The sequence below is a fragment of the Eleutherodactylus coqui genome, chromosome 5, assembly GCF_035609145.1.
Source record: "Eleutherodactylus coqui strain aEleCoq1 chromosome 5, aEleCoq1.hap1, whole genome shotgun sequence".
NCBI lineage: Eukaryota > Metazoa > Chordata > Amphibia > Anura > Eleutherodactylidae > Eleutherodactylus > Eleutherodactylus coqui.
Window position 1 is genome coordinate 200,441,288 of NC_089841.1, and position 17,875 is coordinate 200,459,162.

At 42.4% G+C, this 17,875-nt stretch overlaps 1 protein-coding gene across 1 annotated transcript; it reads right to left on the bottom strand.

Annotated features, from left to right (window-relative positions):
- Positions 1-2,650: 2,650 nt before the first annotated feature.
- Positions 2,651-10,115, bottom strand: NXNL2 (nucleoredoxin like 2). Its single transcript, XM_066604062.1, has 2 exons — positions 9,817-10,115; positions 2,651-2,842 (listed from the first exon to the last, which is right to left on the bottom strand). The coding sequence occupies exons 1-2, from the start codon at positions 10,113-10,115 to the stop codon at positions 2,671-2,673; spliced, it is 471 nt and encodes a 156-aa protein (XP_066460159.1). The 3' UTR covers positions 2,651-2,670.
- Between the last annotated feature and the right edge of the window lie 7,760 nt (positions 10,116-17,875).

Below are 17,875 nucleotides of genomic sequence, written 5' to 3' on the forward strand. Positions count from 1 at the left end.
CTGTTAAACAGACATCAAAAGTGAGACCAAACAGAAGCGTTTTCATTCCGTTCCGTCACCAATTGACTATAATGTGAAAAAAAAAAATCCTTTTAATTTCCATTTTTTTAAACGGAAATAATAGCTCCGATTGCTGCGCTAATGTTTCCATGAAAAAAAGGACAAAACTTAAAAGGAATGAAATTGAACGGAGCCTCACTGAAGCTCAGAAAATCCCATTGAAACCAATGAGACTTAGAACAGAATGATTTTTTTTCTGCTTTGCAACTCATCTTACAGAAACACAAAGCGGAAATCAAAAACAGTGACGTGAACGACCTCCAACCCCTGTGGACAAGAGGCTGTCCCTTTACAGAACTTGACAAAACACTTTTTTTATCTAATGTATTAATTTTAAGGGTTTTTTTTCACAAGATTCAACATTGTTCCCGGAAATCAATGCACCTTTCAGTTGGGTGTGACCCTAAATTGTCAGACACTGTCCAATCTTTGCTGACAGGTCTACTTTTAGGAAATACAGTAGTGTCCTGTCAGTGTGATGATTGAAAAAGTAAGTAGCATATTTTTTGCAGGCTTATCACTTTAAAAAGATTTATTCTATATTCCTCTCTGTAAAAAGGAAGTTTATTCCATCTATATGTTCATGTAAGTGTCCTGTAGCGGCTCTTCACGTATGGTTGACACAGTATAAATAATAATAATCTCTATATAGCGTCAGCATATTCTGCAGCATTTTACAGATCAGAGGGTACCTGTATAGACAAAATCAGACATTACATACAGTATAAGGCCTGTTTCACATGGGCAACGCAATATTTCCGTGAGAAAATCATAGCGATATCGCATCAGTAGTCCATGCAATATAGCTGCGTTTTCTCGCGGCGATACCACAATTTTGTGGCGCTACAAAGTCGTGCGACTTTGCAGCATCATGTGCGAGGATGTTTGGGGGTGGGCTTGAAATATAAGTCCAACCCCAAAAATAAGCCCTAGGTACATCGCCTAAGAAGCACTGTCTGGCTTCGCTGCATCCTTTACCCGGTCCCCTGCACTTGTCTTCAGGCATATCTTCTGGTTGGAGATTAGAAAATCCCCACCTCCAAGAAGTGCTGCCTCTGATTGGCTGAGCGCCAGCGCTTGATGAACCAATCACAGCCATTCACCGAGTGGCTGTGATTGGTTCATCGAGTGCTGGCTATGATTGGCTGAGTGCCGCAGCGTTCAGCCATTCAGAGGCAGCGCTTTCTTGTGGTGGGGATTTTCCAATACCTGGCCAGGCGACATGTCTGAAGACAACTGCCGGGGACCAGAGAGAAGAGGCAGCAAAGCTGACAGCGCTTCTTAGGCCTCCCTCACACAGGCGTTTTTGTACAGCATTTAGCGCTGTACAAGGCTGGCATTCTTTTCAATCGTCCTGCTCACACAAGGCTGAAAACACAGCGTCTTCAATGCTGCGCTTTGACAGCATTGCATGTTCTATTTTTGGCTGTTTTCAGCCCTGTGTTGCCCATTGAAAGGAATGGGCAGCGCTGCCGAAAACATGGCACAACTTAGTATTGCGCTTTTAGCAGCGCTAAATGCCCTAGCTACACTGCCTAAGTCCAAAATAAAAAAATCAATCCTCACCTTGCAGGTGATGTCGCTGTCCCCGGTTGCACTCTCAGGACTTGGCAGGGGAACTTTTTCTCTGCTAACGGGGATCGCTCTGATTGGCTGAGCGCCGTTGAGTGACAGCCCACTCAGCCAATCACAGCCAGCACTGGATGTGTCCAATCGCAGCCATTCATTCATTGAATGGCTGTGATTGGACGCATCCAGAGCTGGCTCTGATTGGCGCAGCCAGTTGTCACTCAGTGCCACTTAGCCAATCAGAGCAAACGACCGGCTTCACAAGGTCCCGACAGTGGCACCTGGGACAGAGACTTCACCAGCTAGGTGAGTATTGATTTTTTTTTTCAGCAGCCAAATGCTGGCATAACGTATGCCAGCGCTGCTGAAACCGGGCGGAATCTGCAGTAAAAGCAGCATTGAAAAACGCTGCATTTCTGCAAACGCCTGTGTGAGGGAGGCCTAAGGTCATGTATGTTTTTTTCCCCTGCAGGTAGAGCTTAGTTTCCTACTGTCAAAGTTGCATTGCACCGCACGAAAACCACGTTTTTCGTGTGATGCGATGCAACAGACAGGAAGGCTGCATAGGGAAACATGGGCTACAAAACATCACAAGTTGTGGTCATATTGCAAAGCCCGCAAGGTTTTTGAACCGCAATGTCGCATGCTACAAACCATCGCAAATGTGAAGGAAAACATCCTCATTAATATTAATTTACAATCATTTACTCCCCTGCTTGAATTCTCACACAAAAATGTTATATTTATTATTCATTATTATAACACATTTGCTATAGAAATGAATTGACATAAGACAGCAAGCGTTCTTTCATAACATACATCGATCGTTAGGTATGATATAAGGATCCTAACTTTCGCCTCAACTTTACACATTTGAATATTAGAGTCCTGAAATACAACAATCTGTATTTTGCAGTGCATAGAATAAATCTATAGCCATCTAATACATAGAAAAATATGGAAAATATAGTTTAGATAAAATGTAAGAACATATCTGAATTCATTTACAGTATATTGCTTTAATTAAAAAAGAAGAATGTCTTATTTGCCGGTGAAGTTCTGAAAGACATCTCCGACTTCAAGCCATGTCCGGATGCAGGAAAGTCCTCTGTCTCTTATCTGTTTTCTTCCTTTGTCTGTAATTACCTCCCCATTTTGTTTGATAATGACAAGTTTTGGTAAAGCTGTAATCTTGTACTTGACTTTCAGTTCACTGTAAAACAGAAGGGATTCTAAATGAATCAGATGTAACACTATAGGCTGCCCATATGAGTAAAGAGCTTACATTTTAAATTAACCCTTTGCAATCCAATTTTCAATTTAGAGTTTCCTAGGGAGCTTTCTCTTTCGGCCATTATACAATGGCGCCATCTGCTGGCTAGAGCCAGTACTGCGGTATAGGACATGCTGGAGAGGCTCCCAACAACAGAGCGGCCAGTAATATACAGTAAGAATACCCTGCCGGACATCTTCTGACGTCATAGCTGTACAGCCTTCAATCAGAATGTCTTCAGACGTTAGACAGTGCATTGGAAAGGGTTAAATCATAGACATAGAAAAAAATATATTGAGAAATATAAGTGGAAGTCTGGTTTAGAAAACTTATTTTCAAATACACTATTACAGCATTGTGAATAAAGAGTCCCTTATTCAGAAGTCCCATCAAATAGCGGCAGTAAGCTATTGTCAACTCCTCCCCTTGGCTCTTGATTGATGACTATCAGCCAATCAAGAGCCACGGGGATGGAGTGACAAAAGTCTGCTTTAGAAAACCCAGAACCACTATCCAGCAATGAAATCCACTGGACCACCCTAGTGTGATTTACATATGGTGTGTAGTGGTTTGAAAAGAGCATTTCCGGGCTCCTGAGACTGGCGGAGCAGTGGAGGAGGTGTGGTTAACCTCTCAGCATACCTGGTTTGGTATCCCCAGAGATGTTGACAGATGTCCTTTAGGCTAGGGCAACACAAAGATTGCAAATCTATTGACAGCTGATGGTCTTATATTACGACCTTTGACCTAACTCAACTGCGAACCAACAGTTACAAAAATATCCATCTCGGTTGGATTTTGATTAGAGATCATAAGTCACAAATAATTTTTCACCCACATCAATGTACAGTATTGGTTGAAAGTATGTGAACCCTTCAGAATTTTACATATTTCTGCTTATATTTGACCTAAAACCACATCAGAATTTTGCACGAGTCCTAACAGTAGACAAAGAGAACCAAATCAAGCAAATGAGTCAAAAAGTTTAGACTTAGCCATTTTTTTAAGGAAAATAATCAAATATAACATGTCTGGGAATGGCAAAAGTTTGTGAACCTTTAGGATTAGCAGATGATTTGAATGTGAGTCCGGTGTTTTTAATCAATGGGATGACAATCAGGTGTGAGTGGGCGATATGTTTTATTTAAACAACAGGGATATTTTAAAGCCTGATCTTTATGATGTGTTTGTGGAAGTGTATCCTGGCATGAGCAAAGGAGATTTCTGAAAAACTCAGTAGAGTTGTTGATGCTCATAAGGCTGGAGAAGATTACAAACTCATCACTAAAGAGTTTTGTTTTTACCAATCCACAGTCAGACAGATTTTATACAAATTGAGGAAATTCAAGACCATTATTACCCTCCCCAGGAGTAGTCAATCAACAAAGATCACGCCAAGAGCAAGGCATATAATAGTTTGCAAGGTCACAATGGAACTCAAAGTAACCTTTAAATAACTAAAGGCCTCTTTGTATATTAGCTAATGTTAGCGTTACTGTGTTACTGTTAAGTTCAATATCAGGAGGACACTGAACAACAATGGTGTGCATGGCAGGATTGCAAGGAGAAAGCCGCTGCTCTCCAAAAAGAACATTGCTGCACATCTGCACTTTGCTGAAGATCACACAGACAAGCCAGAAGGCTGTTAAAATAATGTTTTGTGGATAGATGAGACCAAAATCGAAATTATTGGTTTAAATGAGAACTGTTATGTTTGGAGAAATACAAACACTGCAATTTAGTATAAAAACCTCATACCATCTTTGAAACACGGTGCTAGTATTGTTGTTTGGGCTTGTTCTGCTGCATCTAGGACAAGATTGCTTGCCATCATTAATGGAACAATGAATTCTGAATTATATCAGGATGTATAGCAAAAATAGCGTGGTACCATGTTAGCCAGAAAATCTCAGTAGTGTTATGTTTTCTTGTATAAAAAAAGACAAAAGTATTATAAAGGTGATACCTTTATTGGCTAAACAGAAAAATTATACAGCACTGCCTTGACATACGAGTTTAATCCATTCTGAGACGGAGCTCGTAAACCAAAAACTCGTATGTCAAAGCACTTTTCCCTATTGAAATGCATTGAAATGCCATTAATGTGTTCCAATGCATATCAATGGGGAAACTAACTGCAAGTAAAAAAAAAAAATCAATAGTCACCTACCGCCAACGCTCCCCGATGATCTGCGACGCTGCTGCATGCTGTCGCTCCCTCCTCCACACCAACACAGAACATTGCTTTCTGGATGCAGGGCTTGAATGCCCCACCTCCAGCAAGCTAATGCTCTGATTGGTTAACTCAGAGCAGCGCCAGCCAATGAAAGCCGGCGCTGGGTTAACCAATCACAGCCATTCAATGACATTGAATGGCTGTGATTGGTTAACCCAGCGCCGGCTTTCATTGGCTGATGCGGTGCTGAATTAACCAATCAGAGCTTAGCTTGCTGGAGTCAGAGCATTCAAGCCCCGCATCCAGAAAGCAATGCTCTGTGTCGGCGTGGAGGGAGCGACAGCTTGCAGCAGCGACGCAGACCATCACGAGGACTCAACACCGGCTGCAGGTGAGTATACATCCCCGAGCCTCAGCTTCCAAGTTTTTTAACTTGCAAGCAGGCTCGTACCCATGAGTTTTTGCTCATAAATCAGAGCAAAAATTCGGGAGAGAGCCTGCTCGCAAGTCAAAAAACTCACAAGCTAAGGAACTCGCATCCCGAGGTACCACTGTATATGCAAACTTTTGATTCTGTTTCATGCCCCTTCATCAGGTGTGTCGGATTATAACTGAGGAGACATTCAATACACAACAGAACAGAAATGGTGTGATTAATTTACATTTGCAAATAAGGAAGAAGGAAAAATATTTCTGCAGCACCACCTATTGGATGGCAGCATTCCTGCAAATCAATGTCCGACCCTTTATCCGGGTCTTTATAACAATCATTGGGAATTAAAGACTAAGAGCCAATCAGAGGCAGCACTCACTCACCCATTCATGAATTCATGAATGGGTGTGACTGAGAGCTGCCTCTGATTGGTCAGGCTGTGACCAATCAGAGGCAGCTCATTCAGCAGGTGGGGATTTTAAATCCCCGGCTGCTAAATACTACAGAGAGCAGTTCAGGAGAACTGCCGGCGGCCGCGGCTGAACTCCGTCTGCCGGGACAAGGTGAGTATATATATTTTTTTTATTTTTACACATTTCTGGATGAATTGCAGGGAAGGGCTTATATATTTAAGCCCTTCCCGACAATTCATCCCGCACTCGCCCGCAGCGCATTGCTTTCAATGGAGCCGGCTGTATTGCCGGCTCCATTGAATTCAATGCGCTGGACAGCTCCGGCCCATTTCGATTGAAACGCGGCTAGGAACAGTTTTTTCGGGCGATTTTTCAGCCCGGTCACGCGATTTGCGGATGCGCATCCATCATCTGATCCGCAAATCGCGGGAAAAAACGCCCGTGTGACTAAGGCCTAAGAGAGCACTTTAAAGCATCATTTGACACAACACCAATCGGTCGATGATAGTTGGGTGTCGGCCAGCAATCAGCACATATAATAACAAATAATAGATAGGTTAGGTATTACTACATTACTGTAGAATAGAGGAAGGATGCATAAATTGGGTTAAAGATGTAGTTTTGCTAGAGTACTCTATTGTGTATGCCTACTCCTGATGATGAACCGAAACAGGGTCATGTTTTTGGAGAAAGCACATTATGCTAGAACAGAAAAGTGAAACTTAGATCGCATTAACCTTTGGTTTTGTACGATTATAGCAATTATTTTAACCCTATATGTATATTTACTTTTCCTTGGGAAATGTATAGGCAAGATTTTACTGTATTTGAAAACACTAAGCATGGATTTACAGTACTTTATCAGTACCTTTACACTGGCTTTAATCACAAAAGTAATTTTTTTGTATAGAAACTACATTTTTAACTCCACTGATAGGACAGTGTCAGCTGATAAAGAAAGTCCATCATTTAGGAAGATGAATTAGGTAGATGACAGAGCATCTATTAGGGTGCCTTCACAAATGCCGTATTTGCAAATCCACACCTTAAGGGCGAAGTCAGGCGAGCCTATGTGCACAAAAAAAAGCTTGTCTATTAGAACCATTGGTTCCCTATACAGTGTTTACGTTTTTTACAGGCGCAAAATGCTCGCTCCTGCAAAAGATAGGACATGCGTGCATCGGGAAGATTTTTTGTGCGCCTAAAGATTCCCCGCATGGAGTCCCCTCATTACTGAACTCTTTGACAGCACTGTCACAGTGTTCAGTGATGATAGGACTCCCCGCGGGGATGAAAGAATCCCCTGCCACAGCTGTGGCAGTGGACACGATGTTCTCCCATCAATGAATGGCTGAGCGCTGCTTCTGATTGGCTTAGCGCTGTGACTAATCACAGGCAACGTTCAGTTGTCATTCAATGAATGGCTGAGCGCTGCCTGTGATTGGCTGAGCGCTCAGCCAATTAGACACAGCACTTTCAGGAGGCAGGGATTTTTAAATCCCCGGGCAGCCAAAAGTGCTTTAGAGCAGTGCAAGCTAACATGACCACAACAGTCAGAAAATATCCCAAATCTTGGGATCTGTGTGTCTTCAGCTTTGGCCACATTATACATAAGGAGTTCAGGGAGATTTTCATGGTGACAGCTTCCTTTCCATAAAAGCTTTTAGCTGCTTAATCATGATTCTAAAGATACGAGCCAAGTTTAAGTTATTTTCCATTGGGTCAAAGTTCTTGGCTGTTACTTTTTTATGCTATTTCACAAATCACCTGCTAGTCTGTATTAATAATATGCATGTGTGTTCAATCATTAAAGCACAGCTTACAATGTAATTAATGCTGGGGCTACATGGCGACATTTGTTAATGCATAAGGCCGGGCTCACACGACCTGATCGGATTCCCCATGCAGGAGGCCTGCAGCGGCTTCAGCCTGTGAGCCTGGCTAGTGACCCTGCATACGGCAGATAATTGCATTACGTATGACCGCGGAGATATGCAGGAAGTCATGCGCAATACAGCTTTTAATTTGGTTTGTATTTCCTGCGCCGTCACTTAGCGATGACGTGGGTACCTGCAGCCCATACGCTGCGTATGGACTCCGGGCATAGAGCCTGCAGTAAAAAAGAGCAAGCTGCAATTTTTCTTTCGCTTGGGACAAATATGTCCCTTGGTCCTCAAAGAGTTGAAGAGGTTATCAAGCCTTTAAAAATTGATGGCCTATCGTCAGGATAGGATATCAGTATCTAATTGAAGGGGGTCCACTACTCGGAATCTCTGTCGATCAGCTGATTGAAGGGTCTGATTGATCAGCTGATTGAAGTGAATGGGACAAGCCTGTAGTACTCAGGCAGGCCGCTATAAACAATACGGCGTTCTAAGAATGAACGCAATCGTGCACAGAGACTGAAGCGCTCACAGGAGTCCCGCTGCCCCATCAATCCGCTGATCGGCGCTGATCCTGAGTACTGGACCCCCACCGATCAGATGATGTGCTATCCTGAGGATAAGCCATCAATTTTTAAAAGGAGGATAACCCTCTTAAGGAAACACTGATGTCGCACTGTGGGAATCCCATGATATTATGCCTCAGCCTTAAAAAGGATATGCATTTATTATATGTAATGGAAGGAATGTAGTGGAAGTATTCACCATCTACGGTACTGTGCAAACGTTTTAGGCAGGTGTGAAGACAATGCTGCGAAATAAGAATTTTTTCAAAAATAGAAGGCACCTGATTGGCTCCAAATTTATTCTGCAGCAGAACAACAACCCCAAACATACAGCTAATCTTATTAAGAACTATCTTCAGCGTAAAAAGAACGCAGGGTCCTGGAAGTGATGATATGGCCACACAAAGCCCTGATCTCCTCATCATGGAGTCTGCCTGGGATTACAGGAAAAGATAGAAAGATCTGAATAAACCTACATTTGAAACAACCTCCCTGCCAAGGTTCTTCAAAAACTGTGTGCAAGTGCACCTAGAAGAATTGATGCTGTTTTAAAGGCAAAGGCTGGTCACATTAACATTTCTATTATTAAAGCATTCTTACTTTGCTGCATTATTTCCACAACTGCCCCAAACTCCTGCACAATACTGTACATGAAACAGACGCCATAGCGAAGAAGTATGAAGTATTAAGAATGGGAAACGGGTTGGATTTTAACTCTTCTGATCATTTGTTGCCGATCTGGCCATGCATGTTTATGCAGTCAGGGGATGGATGTCATGGCAGATCCTGATTACAGGGATCAGAGCTGAATGGAAAATCTAAAAACTATTTCATGGCAGGATCTAATCTTTGCTATGTTTATCTATTGCTTATATAAAGTAACTGTAATTCACATAAAGAGCGTTTTCTCAGATGGGTGAATCTGGTTAATTGATCAAACATAGTTACAATGTTCACTGCTTCCCTTAGTGCTGCTCTTCTGTCTACAAAGCTATGTAGTGACCACATAGTACTGTGTTAGAATTGTCCACCATAATGCCATAACTGGCCACTGCCATCATGAAGAAGTGGACCTAATCAAAGAACTAGTGACTGAGAAAGCAGCAGACCACAATGGGAGAAGAATTATTCTTCATAGACTTTTCTATTTTCTTATAGTGTACTCAGACAAGGAGTTTTCTGGAGTTAACCTGAAACTGTAGAACTCCTTGAAGAGTTGCATTATTACAGGCAGGCAGGTATGAGGAAGCATGGAATTACAAATACTATCACATAAAGATAAACAAATCCAATTTCTATCACATCAGTCATATTTCATTTCAACTCAGTTTATTTTGGGCAAATATTAAACGCTGGATACATGTATACTAATAGTAATGCTGATGAGAAATAAATAGACAATCACATAGATTTGTAAGTAAGTCTTACACTGCAGTTACTTACTGTTTGTATGGATCATGCCAAGGTAAAGCCAGCCAGTCCCCATGCATTTCATGCATGTAATCCACCATGTCTTCTGCACTTCTATCCATAGAGATAAATACAATTTCAAACTGTGCAGGCTGGTCTGCTTCTTCCACCAGATCAGTGTAAAAGTCACACAAAACAGGGGTGAAGTCCCTGCAGGGGGAACACCAAGCAGCCGAGAAATATAATCCAACTATTTTATTCTGTAAAGCCTCCTCAGGGTCCATCTTTTGCCCATCCTTGTTAACCAGGGTATGCCCAGTGAATATATCCATTCTAATTAGATGTATGGAATAACAGTGTGGAATGTGTTATTGTGCGCCGCGACTCCTAAGGCTCTCAGCAAGAGCTGACAGTGATGTATAAATACTCATTTCTTCTAATTCCTTTTAATCCCATTCCAATATAACCCTGTGCTGCACATTGCCTGCTGCCATCTGTTCTTCAACTACTACAGAGCAGTTCACCCTATAAGAAAAGTCTCATACATCAGTTTTCTAGTTTATGTTGTTGTTGCTTTGCTTAGTCACCTAGTAAAATTGTTAAAAAAAACAGTGCTCTGTTTGGGCTCAATTAGCCTTGTATACAAAGTTGTTAATTCTCAGTGCTGATTATGAAATACCCATTTCCTATATATTCATACTCACAGGGAGTTTTATCTCATCGCTTCTATTTTCATTTGTTTGATTTAATGTTGGTAGGTTTTTAAGAGCTTACATAACACCAGGCTCCACCTCACCTTAGGGCTTGTGGATCACAGATCTCTTACATTCTTGCATGTTGCTGCCATCTTTTGGAAACTGAAGAAATTTATGGTTGCCTAATATTAGCTGTATAACTAATGTATCACAAATAACACAATAGTGAAGAAACATAGGCCGGCTGCACACGACCGGGTCGGATTCTGGATGCGGGATCCTGCTCCGGAGTCTGACCCTGTGCCCGGCCGGTGACTCCGCGTACCTATCAGTCTTCTTCTTTCTTATATACTTCGGATGGTCTGGATGGCTCGTCGTCAGGCAGGCGCAGTTCAGATTTTCCCGCATGGGTCCCGCGACCTTTACACATTGCGGAAGGGCCTCGGGTCGGACGGCTTCCATTGACTTCAATGGAAGCCATCCATACAGACACTGCACAAAACTAGAGCTGGCTGCGATTTTTTCCTCCGCAAGCGGAAAATTGCAATTGATTTCTGCTTGTGTGCAGAGAAAAGCGCTTTTCTATTGCATGCTATGGGCAGTATTTGATGCAGAATACGGGGGAGGACGCCTGACTCGGATTCCGTAATGCAAATATGCCAGTGTGCAGGCGGCCTTAAAGGACCATTTATGACCCAGCAGTAGTGACTGTGAATTTGTATAGAACAATTATTTTCTATTTAACCCCATAAAGACCAAGAGTGGTAAATACACTTGCATACAGATGAACTAAAAGGTTGCGGTGGAGATTTTCGGGTGCAACTTGGATCGAACAACACGTGGACATCCCATCTGTGTGCTGTCCGATATGCGGAAGACCACAAACTGACATGTAATATTTTCATTAGAAAGTCAGACAGGAATAGGACATACTGCGTTTTTTTTACTCAGACGAAAAGAAGCTCATGTGCGCACGCCCATTCAAATGAATGGATGCTATTTTCATCTGATTTTCAGACCAATTTCTTGGTCTGAAAATAGGATATGTGCATATATCCTTAGAGCCCCAAACCATCTGCTAGTAAGGCAGCAAGTAATCATAAGGCTACCTAGAGAAAAACAGTCTTAGGCATACATAGGGAGGAATATATTAGGACCTGCTGTCATAACACGATTCTTGCTGGCGCAACATGCGCCTAATATATGGCGTGCCGTACATCACTTCATACATTAGGCGCATGTCAGGCTGTCCATGTGCTAACAAACATATCTACACCAGAAATATATTGGAGTAGATTTCTGGAATAATTTACATCAATTTCTGTCATAAATTACATCTAAATCGGTCGGGTTGGGGTGGCAAACAATGTGATCTCTTAAAGGGCTCCTACACGCTTGCGTTTTTTTAACGCTGCGATATCGCTGTTTTTTTTAATATGATTGTCAATGGGACTTTCTAATGTTAAAAACGCATCTCACATTAATTGCAAAGCACCTACTTGCGATGCGTTTTTAACATTAGAAAGTCCCATTGACAATCGCGTTAAAAAACGCAGCGATATCGCAGCGTTAAAAAAAACGCAAGTGTGTGGGAGCCCTAAATCTCATCCACTGCACAGCTAGAAATTCCACAAAGAAAATCTGCAGCATTTGTGCCCCGTGAGAACATCCGCTTGTACTCCATATCAATGCAACTTTATTTCAATCAGCTTGTTAGGCCGCCTGCACACGGGCGGAAATCCCGCAGCAGTATTTCCCGCGGGATTTCCGCCACTGAAAGTCTGCATAGGAGTGCATTACAATACGCACTCCTATGCAGACGGCCGCGGTTTGGCCGCGCGAAATCTCACGCGGCAAACAAATCGTGGCATGTCCAATTTTTGTGCGGGGCTCGCACTCACCCGGTCGCCGACTCTGGTCTGCGCATGCGCCGGCTGCCCGGCAGCCGGCACATGAAAGAGCCGGGGCCGCCAGGTGCGGGAGAGTACGCGCTCGTCCCTGCAGGCTCTCGGGTCGGGTCCCGCGGCGAGAATTCTCGCTGCCGGATCCGACCCGCTCGTCTGCAGGCGGCCTTACTAAGAATTCAACTCGCTAAATAGCTTTCATTGTACTTAAATGAAACATGTTTAGAGTTCAGGCAGATTCTGCTTTCACTGTTCACATTTTTTGCATATCATGATCTTTCAAGGTGATGATAAAAGTTTAATTTATTTTTAGAGCTACGACAATTTCTTGAGGCAGCTTATACGTCTTGGATGAAAGGATGTCAAAACTTATTACTTAAACAATCTTTGCCAGTGCCACCCTTTGGCATATGTTTACAATTCTGAAATCCCTAACGGCTTCGATGTGTTGAAGTTCACATTGAAAGACAATCATTTTTGTCCACTAAAAAATAAATAGAAATGTGTTCTGAAATATACGCTTTTAGAGTGAAATAATTCGTTTTATGTGCAAAAATTAAGTAAAATGAGACAAAAACGGTGTATTTTGAAAAAACCATTTGATACTTGACTGAATACCCTGTTTCCCCGAAAATAAGACGCGTCTTATATTAATTTTTGCTCCGAAATATGCGCTACGTCTTATTTTCAGGGGGTGTCTTATTTTTCAATGAAGAAGAATTCACATTTATTGTTTAACAAAAAAAATGAACATTTATTACCGTATATACTGCACAGTACCGTAGTTGTCACCACAAACCAATATAGCTAGACAAACTGTGAAAACAAAGCAAAAATTACTCAATGACAGTCATGTCATCATTTTCTGGCACATCATCATAAACATCTGAACCCGGAATCTCCTGCTGAATTTCTTGACACTCCATTTCTTGTAAAATCTTCGGGCCAAAGCAGGAAGGTTTTTGCCCCAAGAATCTTCCACGATTCCTTTCTTGTACTCAACGGAATAGCTCTTTCTTTTTGCGCTCATGTCTAGGGGTAAAAATATACAGTAGCAACATTTTTTATTTCTTGTACAGACTCTTCAGCAAAAAAGCAGACACCCCCTATTGAATCAAAATGACAAAAAATAAGAGCTGTAAAGTACCTGGCTCCGACACACTGTCTGGAGACTGTAATGCTCACCCCCTAAGGCTGGAAATACACTCCGTGAGAACCCAGCCTTAAGAATCACACATATGGTTGCCTGACTCACACACACAGCCATAAAAAAAAGTAACGTACCTGCAGACAGAAGTTCCTGTACCACTTGTAAGCAGGGATGGTATTGCAGCTTCCGGCCACCAGGGGGAGCTCATCACAGCAGACGTGTGCAGCAGCAAGAGAACGATAGTATGGGGTTTTCCAGCCAGCAAGGGGAGCTTACAACAGCACACTCGTACAGCACAGGAGGAGGTAGGAGACAACGGGGATGGCAGCAGGGGACAGGCCTCTTGACTTGCCTGCACACTTTAGTATGCCTTATTATCGGGGTGTGCCTTATATTAGCGATTTCTGCAAATTTCTTAATGTGTCTTATTTTCGGGGGTGCCTTATTTTCGGGGGAAACACGGTAGTTTTGCATGAGTTTATTATATAGTAACCATCAATTAGCTTTGTACATTTGGACACAATGTTTTCTCCCTTTCCTTTGTAATTTCTAAAAAAATTGTCATAGTTTTTAACTTTTTTTATATTGCAGTAGTCAAGGCAACGCATGTTGGTATAATTCAGAGTAATGCATTACCCCATGGAGAATGGAGTGTAGCAGTAGTTTGAAAGTGAGGGCTTATTTCAAAGTGCCTATATCGGACGTGTTTTTTTACACCCAGCCTATATACAATGTCCCTCTCTGCAGGGGGAAGGCGAACCGGGCCGGGAGCAGTGCACTGAGCTCCCGCCCCTTCTCCGTCCCTCGCCACTATTTGCAATGGGAGGGGGCGGGATGCTGCAGAACTTAGCTCCGCCCCCATCCCACCCCTCCCATTGCAAACAGTGTCGAGGGGCAGAGAGGGGGCAGGAGATCAGTGCACTGCTCCTGGTCTGGCCCGCTTCCTCCCCCTGCAGAGGGGGACAGCGTATATATCGGCTGGGCGTGAAAACCCGGCCGATATACACACGTCAAAATAAGCCCTGAGACTGTAGTGATGCCCAATATTAGACAACAACATAGTTTTCTCTATGGAGCAGATGGGCAGAGGTCAGTGATGTCACTGTTCAGCGTTTGCCTGCTCATTCCCTAGTGCAACCTAAATGCAAGGCGCCATGAATAGAAATGCTTAGGGATTTTTTACATGGGTGAGAAAATCGCACAAATTCTGTGTGTTTGCATAAGGTAGTAACAGGCACACTGACTGCAGGGATGTCTGCCTTATGTATCTGTGCAGTAGTTTGTGCAACCACACATAGCTGACTACAGAACATAGTGCTTAATATTTATGAGCAGCAAACTACCTCTGATTGACACCTGTCTTAAAAATATATTTTCTGCCACCTTCTTCTGACTGCCATAACTATTTAACTTTTCCATGGATATAGCTGTGTGAGGGGTCATTTGCTGTGGGATATCCTGTTGTTTTTTACCATTTTGGAGTACATAAGACATTTACAGTGCAGGGTAAATTATGTGTTACTTTAATAGAGCCGACTTTTACTGATGCGGTGATAACAAATATTTCTTTTTTATTTTTATATTTTTTTATTGTAAATGGGAAAAGGGGGGTACAACTATTATTATTCTTTACTTTTTTACAATAATACTTTTCTTTTTACTTTTTTTAAATTTAAGTCCCTATAGGGAACTTGAACTCATGATCTTTTGATCGCTTATACCATATACTGCAATACTTTAATATTGCAGTATATGCATTTCAGCCAGCATTGTATTAAGATGTGCCACAGGTACACCTTAAGGTTGCTTCACACACGCATGCTTATGTGCGTGCGTTCGCATGCACAAAAACACTCGGCTATTATAACCAATGCATTCCCTATGGTGTGTTCACATGTCCATGTTTTACAGGCATGCGCTTGTAAAGATAGGGTATGCGTGCACCATAAGGAATTCGGCTGCTGCCGGCGGCTCCATTGAAGGCAATGGTCTGCCGACACCCCTAAGTTGTTTTTCAGGGAAGAGCTTTAAATATAAGCTCTTCCCTGATAATGAACCATTTTAGTGTAAAAAAAATTAAAATATATATATATATATATATATATATACCTGTCCACCACTGCCATTTCCCCTGATGTTTTCTTCATTCCCGTCGAGAATAAAACATTCCCTGCTGCAACTGTCACAGATGTGACAAATGTAGCAAAGGAGTTTTTCATCCCTGCGGGAAATAAAAAATTTCCGACTGCAGCTGTCACAGATGACAGCTGCGGTAGAGGATCCAGTTGCTGGCACCCCTTAAATAAAAGACCTTCCCTGAAAAACAAGCCAAAGTAGTGCAAAAAAACCCCAAAACACATACACACCTTTCTTCAGCTGTCGGGGTTCAGCCGCATCCTGTCTGCGCTGCAAGGAAGCTGAAAGAGCTGCGTCTGATTGGCTGAGGTGCTCAGCCAATCACAGGCAGCTCTCGCTGAATAAATGACAGGTGAGAGCTGCCTGTGATTGGCAGCTGTTGTGGCCCAGTATTGGCTATCAAAGACAGCTGATACCAGCCGTATATTCAGTGGGCTTGGCTTCAGAACCTGAGCCGTATTAACCCTGTGCACCTAGAACGTACATAAACATTCTGGAGGGCATGAAGGGGTTAACACGTGTCTAGGCTTCATATTTCTTTGCATTCTAAGCCTTCTAGTTTTACTTTAGTGTAGCTACATCTTCTATAATCACTATGAAAATAGACATCCCATTCCGTCAGGGACAGAAGCTGAGTGTTGCGTGCTGCAGTACAATTCTTTCTTGAAGTACTGTTTTCTTTGTTGGAGAAATGTTTGAGAGGCTCTTATGGGACTATCCAGAGACATATGTCACAGGCAATCATATCATAAGCACTGTATATGCCATTAAGATTCACTCTAGAAAATGTCAAAAGAGTATCATTTTCACTCACATAATGCAAATGATAGTAGCCCTCACTATATAATTTGCATTCATTTCAGCCTAATCTCTTTATTTTACATGCAGTCTGCAACAGCTGGTCCTTGGTATGCAGGGTGCTCTGCTCTAATAATTAACTAGGCATAATCTACATTGTAAAATAGTTTAATCAATTCTGTTCTTAAATGGTTTTTGATTTGAAAGTGCATCTTGAAAAGAGGTCACAATACATTTTAACATAATAATATACAGTATTATTAATTTAATGAATACTTTTTAAAGTGTTAAATGAAACTACCACATATGTATATATGTATGAGTAATGTGAAAATGTAAGAACGCCCCATGTTAATTAATTATTATATGAAGAGAAGCCATGAGGTAGCAAAGAAGCCTCAATAGGAAACATTTCCACTAACAGTTGATATCAGGATCTTTTCGTTACATGTAATCTTTGGTTTTAGTGATATATGTCTTCTAGTAGAGTGACCATTAGAGATGAGCGAGCATACTCGCTAAGGGCAAATACTCGAGCGAGTATTGCCTTTTGCGAGTACCTGCCCGCTCGTCTCAAAAGATTCGGGTGCTGGCGGGGGGGGGGGGGGGGGGAGCGGTGTGCTGTGGGAGTGAGCAGGGGGAGGGGGGAAAGAGAGAGAGAGGGAGAGATCTCCCCCCCGTTCCTCCCCACTCTCCCCCACCGCTCCCCACCCCCGCCGGCACCCGAATCTTTTGAGACGAGCGGGCAGGTACTCGCAAAAAGCAATACTTGCTCGAGTATTTGCCCTTAGCAAGTACGTTCGCTGACCATATAACTAGGGAATCAACACTTTTAACAGGTTTCTTCACCTGATTGACTAAAACATGCATGTGATAAGTCAGTGGTGTAGCAGGCTGCAGAAAACTATTCCTGAATAAATATTCAAATGATACAATGACAATATTCAAAATATATCTGATTGTAATTATTAAATGGGCTGTCTCGCAACAGGTTTTACCTGTCATGCAAACACCCAAGCCGCGGCTCAGTGCTGAAGTAAATGGTAGCCGGCGCTGCGTATGTTAACCAACACTCTATTCACTTCAATGGGACTCATAGGGATAGTCGACTCAGATCTTTCCATTCGCTTTGGAACTAAACACTCTCATTTTAGGATGTCTAGAGCGGGTTCTGCTGAACGAGACTAAGGGGGTTGCAAGGCCACAGCAAATTGCAGTCACCGCCCCAGTTCCAGATAATTACAATTTAATCACTGCAGAGTTTGTTGGTCAATGAATCTGACTGATGAACCTATTATTCAAAATATTGTGACAAGGGTCAAGGTCTTTGTCCAGGACTCCATAAACTAGGGAAAAGCACAGATGGTTCCAACTACAAGCTACACAGAGAAGTTTCAATGCATTGGGAC

Bases quoted from the DNA above. Each gene is read 5' to 3' on its own strand.
- NXNL2 (XM_066604062.1), bottom strand. From the start codon at position 10,115: ATGGATATATTCACTGGGCATACCCTGGTTAACAAGGATGGGCAAAAG. The intron at 2,843-9,816 runs GTAAGTAACTGC...TCTGTTTTACAG, and splicing joins TGGCATGATCCATACAAACA to TGAACTGAAAGTCAAGTACA.